The sequence below is a fragment of the Scomber japonicus genome, chromosome 5 (assembly GCF_027409825.1).
Source record: "Scomber japonicus isolate fScoJap1 chromosome 5, fScoJap1.pri, whole genome shotgun sequence".
In the NCBI taxonomy this organism is placed as follows: domain Eukaryota; kingdom Metazoa; phylum Chordata; class Actinopteri; order Scombriformes; family Scombridae; genus Scomber; species Scomber japonicus.
In genome coordinates, this window is record NC_070582.1 from 21,386,929 (window position 1) to 21,401,782 (window position 14,854).

A 14,854-nucleotide genomic window follows, 5' to 3' on the forward strand; every position below is an offset into this window, starting at 1 on the left:
ATACAGTGAGAGGTTAAGCTAAAGTATTTATTGGTTTATATGATCAGATATACCGTCTTGTTGTAACCGTTCGATAAAGCCATCGGTTGTTCTTTAAGATGATTATGCATTTGTGTTGAAAACATTTATTTCATTTTTCTGTGAGAAAAAGTGCTTCTTTTCCAGCCATGTTGGAAGCCAATACTTCCACTATTACCAAGCAAATGTCTCCATCTATTGGCCAAAAGCTTGATAGACATTTAGAGCACATTACTGAACAACACTATAAATTCCCTCTCATTTACATCCACAGAAAAAACAGTCAGCACGTGCACCAGTTGTGACACATCAAATTTTGTCAGATGGTTTATTGAATCATGCAATCCATGTCATATCAGCAGCCAGTTACAGCCATACATCTGTCAACACTTTGCAGTATATTAAGGCAAGAAGAAATAGAAACAGGTATGTACAGTTGACATCTTACAGTTCTCTAGAACATATACAGTTGTAAACAGTGACCATAGCTACATCTCGTCCCAGGGTGGTAAATGCACACAAGTGATTTCTTAAAGGGAAAATCCACCATAATTTGTAGACCATTAAACTTTCAAGATCTAGTTTAAACTGTCGAATTTAAAAACTCTCATTAAACTAAAAAGCAGAGAGACACACTGTAGTGATAATGTGTTTGTGTGTTTTGTACATAGCAACTGTGACAAGGTGGACCTCCCTTTTGTATAACACCAACCATCTATTTATTCCTGGACAACAGTACTGATCTAAACTGGCAACTACAGTATACAGTATGTGTGCATGACAGGAGATCAATCAGATTAAATGACAATGCATTTTACAGCACACAGTATTATGGTGACAATAATACAGTAGCAAAGTGGAAAGCACTGTCAATAATGTTCTTTCCATTTCTACAAAGTACTGACATAAAAATTAAGTATCCTCTTTGTTGCCATCCTATTGCCATTTCTCTCTGTGCAGCAATGTGGTACTAACACAGCTTATAACATATGATCTAAACTGACTATGATCATTGTTTCAATGTCTCTACTAAAGCTTTACTGTACATTATTTAAATACACCAACTGCTGAACGAATATAAAGGCACTTTGCTGTGATTAGCAGCTGAACTACAATCTAAAAAGGGATTCACACCTTGGCTTTCTATGACTGAACAGACACAGACACACAAGGACACACACACAGACGTCCCTTTAATCACTGATTTACTCACATTCACTCATACTCACAGTAACTGTAGCAATCCATTGTAATATTACATGCCATCATTTTTAGATTCTACTAAAAACTGATTTACTGTACTGTGGGTGCTCTGCACATCAAGATATGGCTATATTCACAGCACAATCATGCAATAAGACCTGCTAATCTTTGGCCACTGATCCTAAGAGCAAAACAAGCACAATCAAATTGGCAAAAAATATAGGATGTCATCTTCACACACAAAAAAAGAAAAAACAGTTTATGTGGAAAACTAACACTTTCATTTTGCAGATACTACTGCCGGAATGAGGACACTGCATTTCTGTATCTGTAACCACTTTGTAATAAAACATAATAATTCACTAAATAATGCTAAAAAGTAAGAAAACATATTAACAATATGTCATTTTGGTACATACAGACAGTAACATTCTTCAGTAACAAAACTATCAACCATTTGTGCATAGTTTTAACATAAAAAGAAAGTCAGAGCTATGAGAATAGATTCTGATTTACAAAATGATAGACTCTATAGTTATAGTTTTATTATAGACACAAGTGGATCCTTCATTTCTTACATAAGAACCAGTCATTATGCTTGGTAAAGTGTATTCATGGCAGAATTATAAATGTTTTCATGGATGAAATGTATAGATTCACAAACCAGAATCCCAAGGATACTGTTCAAAGAGCCATCGTTTTGAATCATGATGCAAGTGAGAAAACAATACAAATCATTCTGCAGGTACTAAAGTGAAAGTAAAAGTACATTAAGTGGATATGTTTATAAAGGAAGTCCATGACAGCCTGATGTTTAGAAAATCCTAGCATGTTTAGAGACCATGAAACATGGTGGCACTGCCGTGCTTTTCTTCACGCCATAACTTCACATCATCTTCCATTCACACCAAGCACTTCAAGACTTCTGTTCAAAGATCAGCATTGTTCCTTCACTGCAGGCTTTCATACTCATGGTTGCCTTCAGTTAACTGAGACAACAGTGCATAGTGGTGTGCTACTGAGGTATCCTGTACCAAGATATCCACTTACAAATGGGCTCTAGAGAGAAACGAGTTCTTCTGTGTTCCCTCCAAGCAGACATGTGTAACAGAGCCTCAAACGTAGATCCCCTCTGGGTTCAGGCCAGAGCTGAGAGGGCTGTGGAGGACCCGAAGGTGACCGGACATAGGGTGCAAGGACACGGGACGCTTCAGTGAGCCAGACAGGGGAACTAAATCTGAGAGACAAAAAAAGTTAAAATGAGAACAACACAGTTTGTTCAATTGTGGCATGTGTCTTAAAAAAACTCATGTTACATGATAGCCCTCATATTGTGCCACTAGGGGGCAGCACAGAGCTAGCTAAAGAATCAGCCAATGCAGTGAATTTTATGACCACACAGAAAATCTCTTGCTGATAAAACCACACACACACACACACACACACACACACACACACACACACACACACACACACACACACACACACACACACAATGGAAGGTTACTAGAAGGACATGAACACTCATTACTCTTCATAATTGAAAACCATTACCATGAAGTGTAATAAAGAGACTTACAGCTCCAAACGATGTAATGATGAAGTACATGTCATGCAGGAAGAAAAATATCTGGGCTCTTAGTAGGGTGAGCTGTACAACTGAAGACTGTTTTCTATTAAAGATTTCTTCCAAAATTGATCAAACCATTTCACCATCACTGTCCCATAGGTGCAGTCCCACTAGTTTTCCATATGTGTCACAAAACCATGCAGTTCATTCAATAGAGTGGAGAAGAGTGCAACAAATATTGCAATATGCAACAGTTAGACACTACAAATGGATTTCCTTCAGTTTAGCAACTCTTGTTATTAAATTAAAGGAAACCCCTGTTTTATGGCCTGGCCTTAAAATAGAGGTTAAATTTAATGCCCACATTGAAAACCTCAGTTTTACAAGTTTATATGTTTATTTCTGTGTGGAGGCGTATTTTAAAAACATGTGTATTTAGGTTTTCTGCCTTTCTTTGTTTGTTGTTGAAATTTTCTCATTCAGCTTCATGCTTCAATCAACAAGCCGGTGATATCCCAGGTCAATCTGTATTACTATAATATGATATATTTCTGTTAAGTTTTTAATATAGCTGGTTGGTAGTTGATATTAACGGACCATATTTGGATTGCGACTACTTTATTATGTAGTGCTCTTAGTTTATGTAATCTGCTCCCCACCATTCTGCTGTAGGATGGCAGAACGTTGCTCAAATGAGTCCACCACAGAAACTACTCAGCATGTGATAGAGGGACAATATGATGGAAGGAGTAAAGGAAGAATGGAGAAAGTAGGGTGAATTAATGGGTGCCAACCAAGTCAGTCTGTATCCAGGCAGCTGCTGGCATGGAAACTATGATTGCCACTGGAGTGGGTAAAAACTAACACTGATCTCTCTGCTCACCCCACACCCCTCATTTTTCTCTATGCAAGTGTCTCTCTCAGACACATACTCACACATACTGTACACATAGTGAGTGAGCTGAGTCATTTTCACTCAGCAAGCTGTCAAGACATAAGGTGGAATAATAATAAGCACCTTGATGGAACAGCATGAATTGACTCAAGCACAGACAGATTCATAGACACTTAATGCACTTAAATAAAAATAATTAATATGTTGCCTGTGCGAAAGGCAACATTAGAGCACCATTTATCCTCAAACTGCTTGCACTCTGACATACTCTTACATTATAATGCCTGTCTTGGGTCAGACCACTTTTTATCAGTTGGAGTTAACTGACCCTTTTCTCCCAGGCTACATCATATGAACAAGGTCAGTACCCTATTTGACATTTATATTAACAGCAGGAGATACCTGGGTATATATAACAATACTTATAACTATGCTTACAGCATGTTCTGTGGCAAAGGGTTCACAATTTATACATTAGAATATCTTAGGATCAGCTGTATTACGAAGTTGCAAAAATGACCTATTAAATATGTAATAGCAAAATGAAATTACCTATACCATGAGTATTGCTGGTGCTTTCATCCTCAGTGGGTTCAGCTGGCAGCACTGTGACTTTGGTGCCGGTTTGCTTGATAAACTGCTGCAGGTTAACTTGCCTCAACTCCTTGGTCAGCTGCTCCAGCTCATGCTGCATGTCCTTCAATGAAACAGCACCAATAGCGATGATGTTCAGGAAACAGTAAAGCATCGCCAGTCACAAGAAAGATTGATTAATTCTACACTTATATGTTAAATTAAGCCACATTGCTGTGTTTGAGCATTTTGATGTCTAGACACTTGCAACATTATAAACCCATTTCTCAGATCAGTATGTTGAAAATCCCACATAAACAGACTTCATTTCTGAATTTTACAGAGCATTATTTGACTAAATTGTTTGAGAAATAAAATGTATTTGCTATTTTTTTTGTTACTGATAATGATTCAGAATCACAGTCAGTAACAATTCAGATGGACAGGAAGGGTTCTGAATGAACACATTCTTCCTGATGGGTGGTTTCAGTACATCATCTTACAGCAGTATGTTGTTATATCACTCTGGAAAAAAACATACATACATACATACATATGTCTCACCTGTAGTTTCTTGCTGCTTTGTACTAGTGACCGGTCCACAGCTCTACAGCTGCTCTCCAGCTGGACAGCCTGTCTCTCCTGGGCTTTAAGCTCAGTTTTGACCCTGTGGACCTGAGCCTGAGCCTCTACCTCACTGACCCACTGTGTCTCCTGTCGCTCCCTTTGCAGCCGCTCTTCTTCCAGACCTGCCTCTATACCCTGATGGGACAAAGAGAAACAGTTAAGGAAAAAGAAGGAAGCCACATGCTTAAATATACATGGAATAACAAAACTAGAGAGAGGGCTCTTAGTTTAACATGATAAAAAAGATTTGAAGAAAAAAATCATATTCTTTAATTCTAAGCTGGTTATTTTAATCATTTCTGAAAGCTTGCTACTAGAATACATTTATTAAATCAATTATCCCAAAAAAATCTCCCACAGATAGCACACCTGTACCATTTCCAGCTTCTCTTCAATCTCTAGCTCACAGTCCTGCAGACGACCACGTAGCTCCTGCAGCCTTTCCTCCAGCTGTCTCTCACTCTCTATCTCAATCTGCAGCTCAGTGGCCCAAAACTCCTCCTCCTCCATCTCCACCTCGTTCTTCCTGAGGTGCTTCTCCAGCCTCAGTATCTCGTCTATCAGCCCTCCACCTCCACCTGGGTCCCCACCGCACCCTAAGCCTCGCCCTCCTCGCCCCTCGGCCCAGGCCTGGAGCTCAGCCTCATAAGCTCCCAGCTTCTTCTCCAGGACATTCAGAGTCTCTCTCTGTAGACCGACCAGTCTAACCAAATCCTCCATGCGACAGGCCCACAGGCCAGGGGATGCAGACCCAATGGCTGCTCCTGCATGGTGGTGATTTCCACTGTTTCCCAGAAGTCTTCGTTTGGCTTCTGCCTCTCCAACCCGTCCTCCACCCAGTATCTCCCTGAGACCTCTGGGTGCACCGGTGAATGTGAGAGACTTGCGACGCGGCTCGCGGCGGCGGAGGGAGCGATCATTGGGATGCCGAAGCTTTGCAAGGGGAGGGAGGCTCTGCCGATGCAGCCCACGTTCAGGGCCCCTGAGAGGAGGTCCTTCTGAGGGGGGCCGTTCAGTCAAGGAAGGGCCTGTGCGGTGCAAGATCAGCTGGACGTCACCAGCATACTGGCCCCATGTGTTGAGAGAAGCAACAGGGCTCTCATGAGGGGCTAGGTGACGCTCAGTGTCTCGCCATTTTTCTACAAGAGTGTATCTCCCAGTGCGACCTGTGAATAGCACAAGAGCAGAAGGTACTCAATAACTTACATTTTTTACTCTAGTTTTTATACAAGTATATAATAAAGCACAACTGAAAGTCCAGTGTCAAACAGGTTTTCTGAGTTGGGCTGCTGGAGACAGGCAGCAGTGATTTTATAAGTAAGATGAGAATCGTAATGCTCATCCTCTGCTAAAAGTGACTAAAAGCTGCAGAGATTTCCAGTGTTTGAGTGTTATTTCTCATTGAGTTTGACACTGTAAGCAGCCCTTTCACTTTACTTTTCATTTGATGCTTATAAAAATTAAATTGCCTACTGCCATTTAAAGAAAACCTAAGCAAAACACTTGTAGTACTGTGGAGACAGAAACATTTGAACCACTTGTAAAATGCCAAAGTACCAAATCAATATTGGTGTCTGATCACTTAACACAGTGTATATGTTTTTAATAGGAAAAGGAAAGGCAGAGGAGGGGGCTCAGTTGTGCTGCTTTCTCAGCTTGGCAGGAGAACCAAGGATGAGTCAGACTTTCCCTCCTCCCACCCTCCTTTTGTGGGAAGTGATGTCAATACAGTCTGCTCAAGTGCCCCCGTTCCTCACGGAGCCATATGGGACAGGGAGGAGGCTGTAGATCCCAAGAAAATACCAATAAAGCCTCTGACTATGTCCCACTGTATCTCAGCAGGGGCATAACATGTAGGCAGGGGACTCAAATAGTTACTTCATAGAGATTTCTTTTCCGTTAACAACAAGTAGTTTGGCATTTTGGAAAGCCTTACAGCCAGATTACAGCTGAGGGTTGATGAAAAGCCTTGATTCAAAGGCTTTTCCTGGACTTTCAAGTTCTCCAAGTGTGAAGAAAATGTGCAAAGATTACTTTGTGTGAATACAATGTAAACTAGCAGACATGGTCAGTGCAATTTAATAGTATTAATCATGTTTTTTTTTAACTTAAAAAGCATTACATGGGAGAGAGAGAATTTTACATAAGCAGTTTGTCCTGTTGTGTGTGGTGAACATCAACATCAGGCTGTAACTATTTTGAACAAGATTTGTTGTTGTGGGTATGGCAACACTGAGCTGAGCATGAAAGCCACGCTGCGCTGGGGTTTCATAAAGTGCAATAAGAGCCTGGATCATCTGCATATTTTCTGAACAGTTGCTGTGTCTGACATCCATCGGCTCTCCATGAGTGAGACAAACTTTTTTAAAAGAGTAAACATTAGTTGAGTACATGACACTCTTAGTCAACTCAGCTCAGGAAATATCAGTTTCCAACATTTTAAAATAACAAGGACATAATAACTTAATAATTATCTCTCATTTCACCTCACAGGGAAATCAAAAATACATTAACTCAGCAGAAAAATCCCAACAAGCCCGATGACAGCTTGTATCGCAGGTGTGCGTTTGTGGATTTCTTGTACAGCATGATTTACCTATGGCCTGAGCCAGAGCAATCACCACTTCCTGGCAGGTGGTTGCCTCGGTGACCCCACAGACGACCCTCTGGACTCCATCCACCCAGACCTTGAGCTCCATGTTGGGTCAGAAGTGAGGAGGCCTGTTGTGATGTGTTGGCCCCGACATTCTTGAAAGGCTCCAGTGGTGCAGGGCAGCTGAAGGCCCTCTGGCTACTTCTCTGCGGAGGAAACACAAGGGAAAACAGGAAACAGTTAGTCAGGATGTGCTTGAGGCCAGGGTTGTAATGATCTGTTCCCTGAAAGAATAAAATCTGAGGAGACATAAGATGCAAACAGTTCCGCCTGTGATGATATATTATTTAATACAAGGTATGATTAGGCTATTTTAGAATTGCTTAAAAGGTAAAAGGATAGCTCATACGGCCAACGAGGCATGCCAGGACCAGCTGGCCATTATACTGTTGTTTTGTGCTTCTCTATGAATAGGTACATGTCTGTTGGGGGTGCAGGAAGAGACTGCCAACAGACATTCCCAAACTGAGTTCCTGCTTTTGTATAGAGAAATGCATGGAAGCAGTGAAGACTGAGCAGGAAGATTGACTCAGTAACCAGGACTAGACAGGAACAGAGAGTGAAACAGAGAAGGAATGTTACATTTAAAAAAAAAACCAAAGACGCACGAGCTGGACAGGATCATAACACAAAGAAGTTAAGTGAGGTTTTGTTTTTGATGCCATTTTTCTGTGACATACGTAATTGAATTAAGAGGCCTACAGTATACATCAATCCCCAAAATCTCATAAGAGCAGTCAATACTATGATAATGAAAAATACTGTCTAAATTTAAAGCTTGTGTGACTACACGAAGCTTGATATAAAAGCCATTGATCATATTATGGGTGCAATTTAAATAATTCACATGTGGATCTGTGCAGAAATACAAATGTGAATTGGTTACTAACATTATCAGATTTACAAAGAACATATTAAATGTGTGAAGGAGAGGTTAACTACCAGTATAACACAGTACCTGAAAAACCCATCTAGGGATCCTTCAAAATGTTCTTCAAGGACATTGTGCCGGGGGAGAATGAATGGCATCTCTCCAGATCTGTATCTCTCTTCATGGATCTAACCTTCACTGCACCTACACTACTCAGTCAAAAGGTCCTTTTGTTCGCCATTCCCCCCACCAATTACACCTCCCCCATCTCCCCCATCTCCCCCGCCCTGACTCTAGAGCACATTTGTTTCATAGTCCCTATCCACATTCACAAAGTCACCCAGACCAGCCTGTCCTACCCGCCAACCACTGCTTTTCTAAATATGGTGAAGACTTTAAGCAGCACTGCAAGGTAACATTTGTAAGGTTAGATAACAAATGGATCATAAGCTAATGATTAGTTAATATATTGAGTACTTCAGTTGGGGGATTAAAGGTTTACTTTATAGAAAAAGTGGCACAAGTTAACAAAGCCCAAGATGTCATATTCAAATGACTTTGTTTAACTTACTCTGAAAATCAGCATCATTGAAGGATGAAACAATCAAATATTAGTCATTTTTGCTTTTAAGTGATTAAAAGGTTAATAGATTATCAAGTGTTGCTGATTAACTTTCAATCAATTGTCTAACCAATGAATCAACAAATCATCACAGCACTACTAAGCAGCAAAATTTGGCAGGTGTCAGAGATTTACGTGTTCAGATGAAGTGTGAGTTATAATAATAATAATAATAATAATAATAATAATAATACATTTTATTTAAAGGCGACTTTCTTGGCACTCAAGGACACCGTACAGAGTTACAGAAATTAAAAACACATTAAAAAGAAGCAACAATACAAATAAAATATAAAAATAAAGACAATATAAAAGTGACAGAGCAATGGGCAGTTTTAAACAGCTGTGTCTTGAGTTGTGATTTGAAATGGGGGAATGAATCAATGTTTCTGAGTTGGGGTGGTAATGAATTCCAGAGACATAGTGGTGAGACGGCGGAGGGGACAGACAGGTGTATGGAGGAAGAGGATCTGAGGGAGGGTTATGTGCATGAATGGACTGGATTTGTGTCTCATTTTGTATTTAAATTACACACATTTGCATTTATATGTACACAAGTGTCATTTGTCTGTGGCCTGGCTTTTGAACGCTCTGTTCTTGGCGTATTCACAGCTGGTTGGGAAGTGCTTTTGTCTTTTATTGAGACTGCCCTTATATGGCATTAAAAGGCTGAAGGATGGAAGGGAACAGGAAAACAGTCACTCACAAGAAAGCTGTGAGACTGACCCAAAACACTGTCACCGGTTTGTTTAACCCTTTTTCCAGAGGGCTGTGGAAACAGTAATAGGGACCAAAGAGGCCTTGATGCAAAGCAGGCGTAGGGGATCAGCCAGGGAGAGGGTTTGGATACAGTGGAGGGGGAAGGGTAAAGTGAAAAACCTACAAAAAAAAGCTACCTACAATAATAACCCTTAAAGCCATCTGAATCAGAGGGATTTACAAAAACTGCTGAACAGAATTCTGTACAAATGTACTGGCACTAAGAAAAGTTTCAGTAGTTGTTATTTTTAATCAAAAAGAGACAAAAAAAACAAAAAGGTACTGTTAAAACACCCTCCCAACACTTTAATGTTAAGTAAATATGAAATAAGCTGATTCAATGCCTTGTCTTTGCATGAGCATGAGAAGATTCAGTGGGGCATTTCTAAATGTCAGCTGCTCTGGTCCAGACTTGTAACATTTATATTCATTAACATTAATCCAGAATACCCAACCGATGATACAGGCGCAGCAGTGTGGGGCAGAGTGCCATCCTGAGCTCTGCTAGCTCCATTCCTCTGGCCTGTCAAAGCTGCAGCCTGGGGAGATGCCCGCTCCCTGATTTGTGCAGTCCGTGTTGTGCCAGAGAAGCATTTCACGAGACAGAACATGGCTTAAATTCCTATGAAATCTATTTGTATTCAGTTGAGAGATGATCAACTGCTGCAAAACCTCAAGCCCTCATGACTCTAGAGAGCACATTTGTTTCACTTTGGTGCTGGTTGAGTAGTGTTGACTCAAGATGAATTCCTTCCTGCGCAGTGAGGTGTGTGAGCAGCACTGAGCAGCCTGCCTGTCCTGCTGCTGATGACAGTTCTCCAGGCCTACAGGAGGATGCCGAGTTGGCAGGGAAAAGGCTTCAGCTGGCTGCTGGTGTAAACAACCTACCATATGCTCCTGTGGGTGTTTCATCACAACCAACACACTACTTTATCATACTCCATGAAGAAATAACGTAGGAGTTTTTTACTGTAGGAGCTTAAATCTGGTCCTGCCTCTTTTGGGGATTTACATTCTATCAAGCATCATAAACTGGCTTTGAGTATTGTGCGGTTTAACAGTTTGCTGAAGAGGGAATTTTAACAAAACAAAAATGGGAAATTATAACATTAAAACAAAACCATGAGTAAGCTCAGCTCAGGAGAAAGCAGGTGCGGCAGATACTTAACCAAAATGAGAAGTACTAGCTCCACAAATAGACAATGTTACACCTTTATTCCTAACTATTGTTTATTAATATAGAAAAACAATGCAGCCAAGTTTTAGGCATTGTAAGTTTGAATGCATTTAAACCCTAGTAGCTAATTAATTACACAGCGTTTCTGACATGCAAAACTAACCCACGCTGCTGTTAATTAAAGACAATGGGGTATTTCTTACAGACTGGAGTGACAGCATTCCTGTTCCAGTGCTTAAAACCTCTTGCCTATTGCTAACCAAACTTTAATTCAAATGTAACTTCCTGTAGCGCAACATGTGATTACTAGCAATTTATACTCTGCTGTAATTGGTAACAGATCTGTTGTGAGACAGAGCTCTGTGAGCACAAGGACAGGCGCTGGTTTATTGTGGAGGCGCTGGTGTTGTGTGGGGCGGAACAAACTGCAGAAATCTCTTTACCCTTCTTCTGTATTCCTTCAGAGTGTCATCAAGTGCTGTAACCCAGAATAGGGCATATTGGGTGGCAATAGTATACCATTTATGTGAGCCATGCAGACCGGACGGAACCATTGTGGTTAAAAGTAAAGAGTCTTGCAGTGAGAACCTGATAAGGAAGTTCCTCATCCCAAATATGCCAGCCTGGCCTGTTTATAATACCCTCTGTGAATTGTAAACATTACAGAGCATGGCAAAGACTGTTGCCAGAGACAGGCCTTGATCCTGTAGAGTAAAAACTGATAACGTCCAGGGTATACATTCCTGAGCTGTGAGAATGCAACAGGCCGTGACTACAAGATAAGAAAGCTATGGGTCCCTCTGCTCTGTGATCTTGATGGCTGTGAATCAGGCTCCAGCTATGCAATGACACTTCTACACACTGCAGCAAACATGTAGTGTTTTTATACTGGAGAACTATCGCAAAATCAGCTAACTTGCTTCCAACATTCTGCACAAATGAAATGGCCAATCCATACATTGATGTTTCCTATTTTCCCTGAAATCTCTAAAAGCCACTCCTGTGCACAATGTCTATGTCTTATTTCCTGAGAAATTAAATATGACACTCTACCACCTCTTTATTAGGAAGATAACAGATGGTTGCAAAATTACTTACATTTCCCCTCTACCCAAAAATGAATTTTGCTTATTGTCACCTGAGTTGGATGTTTAAGTTGAATGTGCAGAGCTTAAGTAGTGTACCTAGAAGCCTGATTTGTGACATCAAATATATATCAAAAATAGTTTTCTTTCTTGATGAGACTTAGATGAGAAGATTGACAGCACTTTAAAGTCTTAGTTTGGGGCCAATCTTTGGGTCCAGTATTCAATTTACATAAATGTGATGTGGAAATTTGAAGCCTCCAGGGCATAAACAGTGAGAATGGACTTTTCATTGAAGTAGGACACCTCTTGTGTCCAGCAGTTAAGTTTGAGATATAATGTACTGATATATTGACTGATTCTAGATTTTTAAATGAGAAGGAAGTAGATGTAATTGTGGGAAAACTATGTTAGACAGATTTTTATTCAAACTATAGTATTTTACAAACATCAACAAAACAAAATGAACTCGAATAACATAAAATCCGATGGGGTAATCTAAGAAAACAACCAAAGCAAGAATAAGCACTTCCCAGATGCATCTGAGCACTTTTATTCTAAATTGATTGCAAGTTTCAGCTCTTGCTCCAATCTGAAGATTGAGGTGTTTGGGATTAAAGCCATAACTAGTCACGCTACAGACACCCTCAGCTTCTGTAAGCTCTCCAATGGACCCTGGCCTGGAGCCCCCCCCCCCATCTCTCTCTGCCTGGCTGATATTAAACTATTAGGCGCTGGAGCGGCCTCCCCCTTTTGGGTGGCAGCATCTTGAACATCTGGACGGCACGTTTGGCCAGCAATAATGCTGCCTTTGTTTCCTTGCCATATTCAGTGCTCCCTAGCCAGCTTTGAAGAGCCAGTGGGGCAGGCAGCGGGCTCCTGCACAGGGGGAGCAGAGGCGCAGCAGCAACACAGCAGGGCAGCAAGAGGCCTCTGGCTAAGGTTTACATGTAACAGCTGTTTGTAAAACATCATCTGGTGCTGAATAACACTCTTGCATATAGCATTTATAGAGCTGTGATGGTGTTATAGCAGTGGCTGGCAGCGACACACAAAAAGCCTCCAAACTTATTTATTTTTCCAGTCTGCAGGTAGCTCTTTGCATTCTGGTCTTTGTCATGCTGTGATTCCTGTCTATGCAGCAAAGACCTAAGAATGATATGATTCTATATCTAAACTGAAGTAGTCAGATCAGAGTGTATGGCTATGGGATATACCTGAAACCCAGGATGAATGCATCAACTCTACAGGTTGGTTCTACTACACCTGCTGTATGCTTATAAGTAGACTTAAATGAGATTAAAGGGGTTTCATATTTAGATGATGTTATGATGAGTAAAGATCTGTTGAGACCATGAAAGTGTCTTATATTTACAGACAATGCTGAACCTGATGAGAGGCAGCAGTGTCCAAGCAACTTCTTAAAGTGAATGTTCTACAGAATATTAACGCCAGGTAAGATGATAATGCAAGGTAATAAAGTCTTAATCAAATTCAAAACACATCAAATGCTTACAAATGTCTCACTTATACTTGATTTAAAAGCAATACAAGTTTGTTGTGTCTGCACTAAAAGGTTCTGAAACACTTAACACAGGAGTACCCATTGACATACAACTGTATTGTGCCTATTATTATTGTGTGGGGGGGACGAGGCTGGAGAAATGGCGATAATGGGCTGCAGTGAGCTCACAGAGTAGACCAACTACTCTACTACACAAATGTTTCCGTTATCTCAGCCTCACAATTACAGCAGGCTCAACTGCGACGCATTCTGCTATAATTAGTACCGTGTAATGGTATTACCTTCGAGATGCAAAGACGATTCAACTCACTGCTCCCAATCCGAAGTGAAGTTTAGATGAGAAACGTGCGTAAAGGCGAAAATTCCGCAAAATGTATCCTTCTTCACCATTGCCCTGTAAATCACTTCCAACGAATTGCGACAATATAACGTTTGGCAGCTGGGCGAAAACTGGATAAAAAGGCAACAGACGCCTTTAAAAAGATGGATAATTAACGTTTTGGATGACTGTACGAAAGTTTGTGTCTCTCCTCTCCGTGCGCTAGTCTTTTGCGGTCTCACCAATAAGCTGCGGAAAATGCCCCTCTCCCCGTTTCATTACTCCTTCTGGTAAATACATCGCATTGGAACTGGGACACCGCAAGGCATTGTGGACTGTTTAAAGCTGCAATACACTCTGAGGGGGGAGGCTACCTACAGCCAACTTTTACGCATCCAGAACATTTTAACAGAAGAATGGGACCAGACAGACTCATATGAGTACCGAGGAGGTCTCCACTTAAATAAGACACACCTATTGTTAGATAGGAATCTGAGCAAGGTGTGGTCTTCTTACATCTGCACGCAATCCACGCACAGATGTATTTTGAAGAACATCACCTTCTAAACTTCAAATCCATTCAATTCATTGTTTGTTGAGCTCTTGTGACCAGCTGTGCCACTTGGTAGTTAGTGTGAGTTGTGCCCTGCTCATTTTCTTTCAAGATTTAATCATGTATTTGATTGAATTTGAATGACTTTATGTTTTTATTTTTCATCATCAGCATAAACATATAAACTATTCTAAATAAAACACAAGTGTCTGGTCTCATTTCTAAAAGGAACTCCTCAAACATCATTTACCAAATTGAGATTGCACGTAACTCAGTTTCCTTTGTAAATAAAGGTCTTTTATGGCTGCCAGTGTCTCATAAACAAACCCTCACAAGCTGCTCATTCACCTTCCTGAGAGAAACACACCATAGGTAGACAGATCAAATTAGTGTGAAGATAGATA

At 40.6% G+C, this 14,854-nt stretch overlaps 1 protein-coding gene across 3 annotated transcripts; it reads right to left on the reverse strand.

Moving 5' to 3' along the window:
- Nucleotides 1-349: 349 nt before the first annotated feature.
- Nucleotides 350-14,167, reverse strand: LOC128358540 (ras association domain-containing protein 8). Of its 3 annotated transcripts, none has more exons than XM_053318866.1 (6): nucleotides 13,860-14,167; nucleotides 7,483-7,685; nucleotides 5,262-6,052; nucleotides 4,824-5,021; nucleotides 4,239-4,383; nucleotides 350-2,458 (listed from the first exon to the last, which is right to left on the reverse strand). In XM_053318866.1, the coding sequence occupies exons 2-6, from the start codon at nucleotides 7,583-7,585 to the stop codon at nucleotides 2,337-2,339; spliced, it is 1,359 nt and encodes a 452-aa protein (XP_053174841.1). In that variant the 5' UTR covers nucleotides 7,586-7,685; nucleotides 13,860-14,167; the 3' UTR covers nucleotides 350-2,336. The 3 variants fall into 3 exon arrangements, with proteins under 3 accessions (XP_053174841.1, XP_053174840.1, XP_053174839.1); XM_053318865.1 differs by having other exon boundaries at nucleotides 4,245-4,383; nucleotides 5,256-6,052; XM_053318864.1 differs by having other exon boundaries at nucleotides 5,256-6,052.
- Between the last annotated feature and the right edge of the window lie 687 nt (nucleotides 14,168-14,854).

Coding starts and splice junctions, on each gene's coding strand:
- LOC128358540 (XM_053318864.1), bottom strand. CDS start 7,585: ATGGAGCTCAAGGTCTGGGTGGATGGAGTCCAGAGGGTCGTCTGTGGG. Junction 5,022..5,255: donor AGAAGCTGGAAATGGTACAG/GTGTGCTATCTG, acceptor TTGTCCCATCAG/GGTATAGAGGCAGGTCTGGA. Junction 4,384..4,823: donor AAAGCAGCAAGAAACTACAG/GTGAGACATATG, acceptor GTTTCATTGAAG/GACATGCAGCATGAGCTGGA.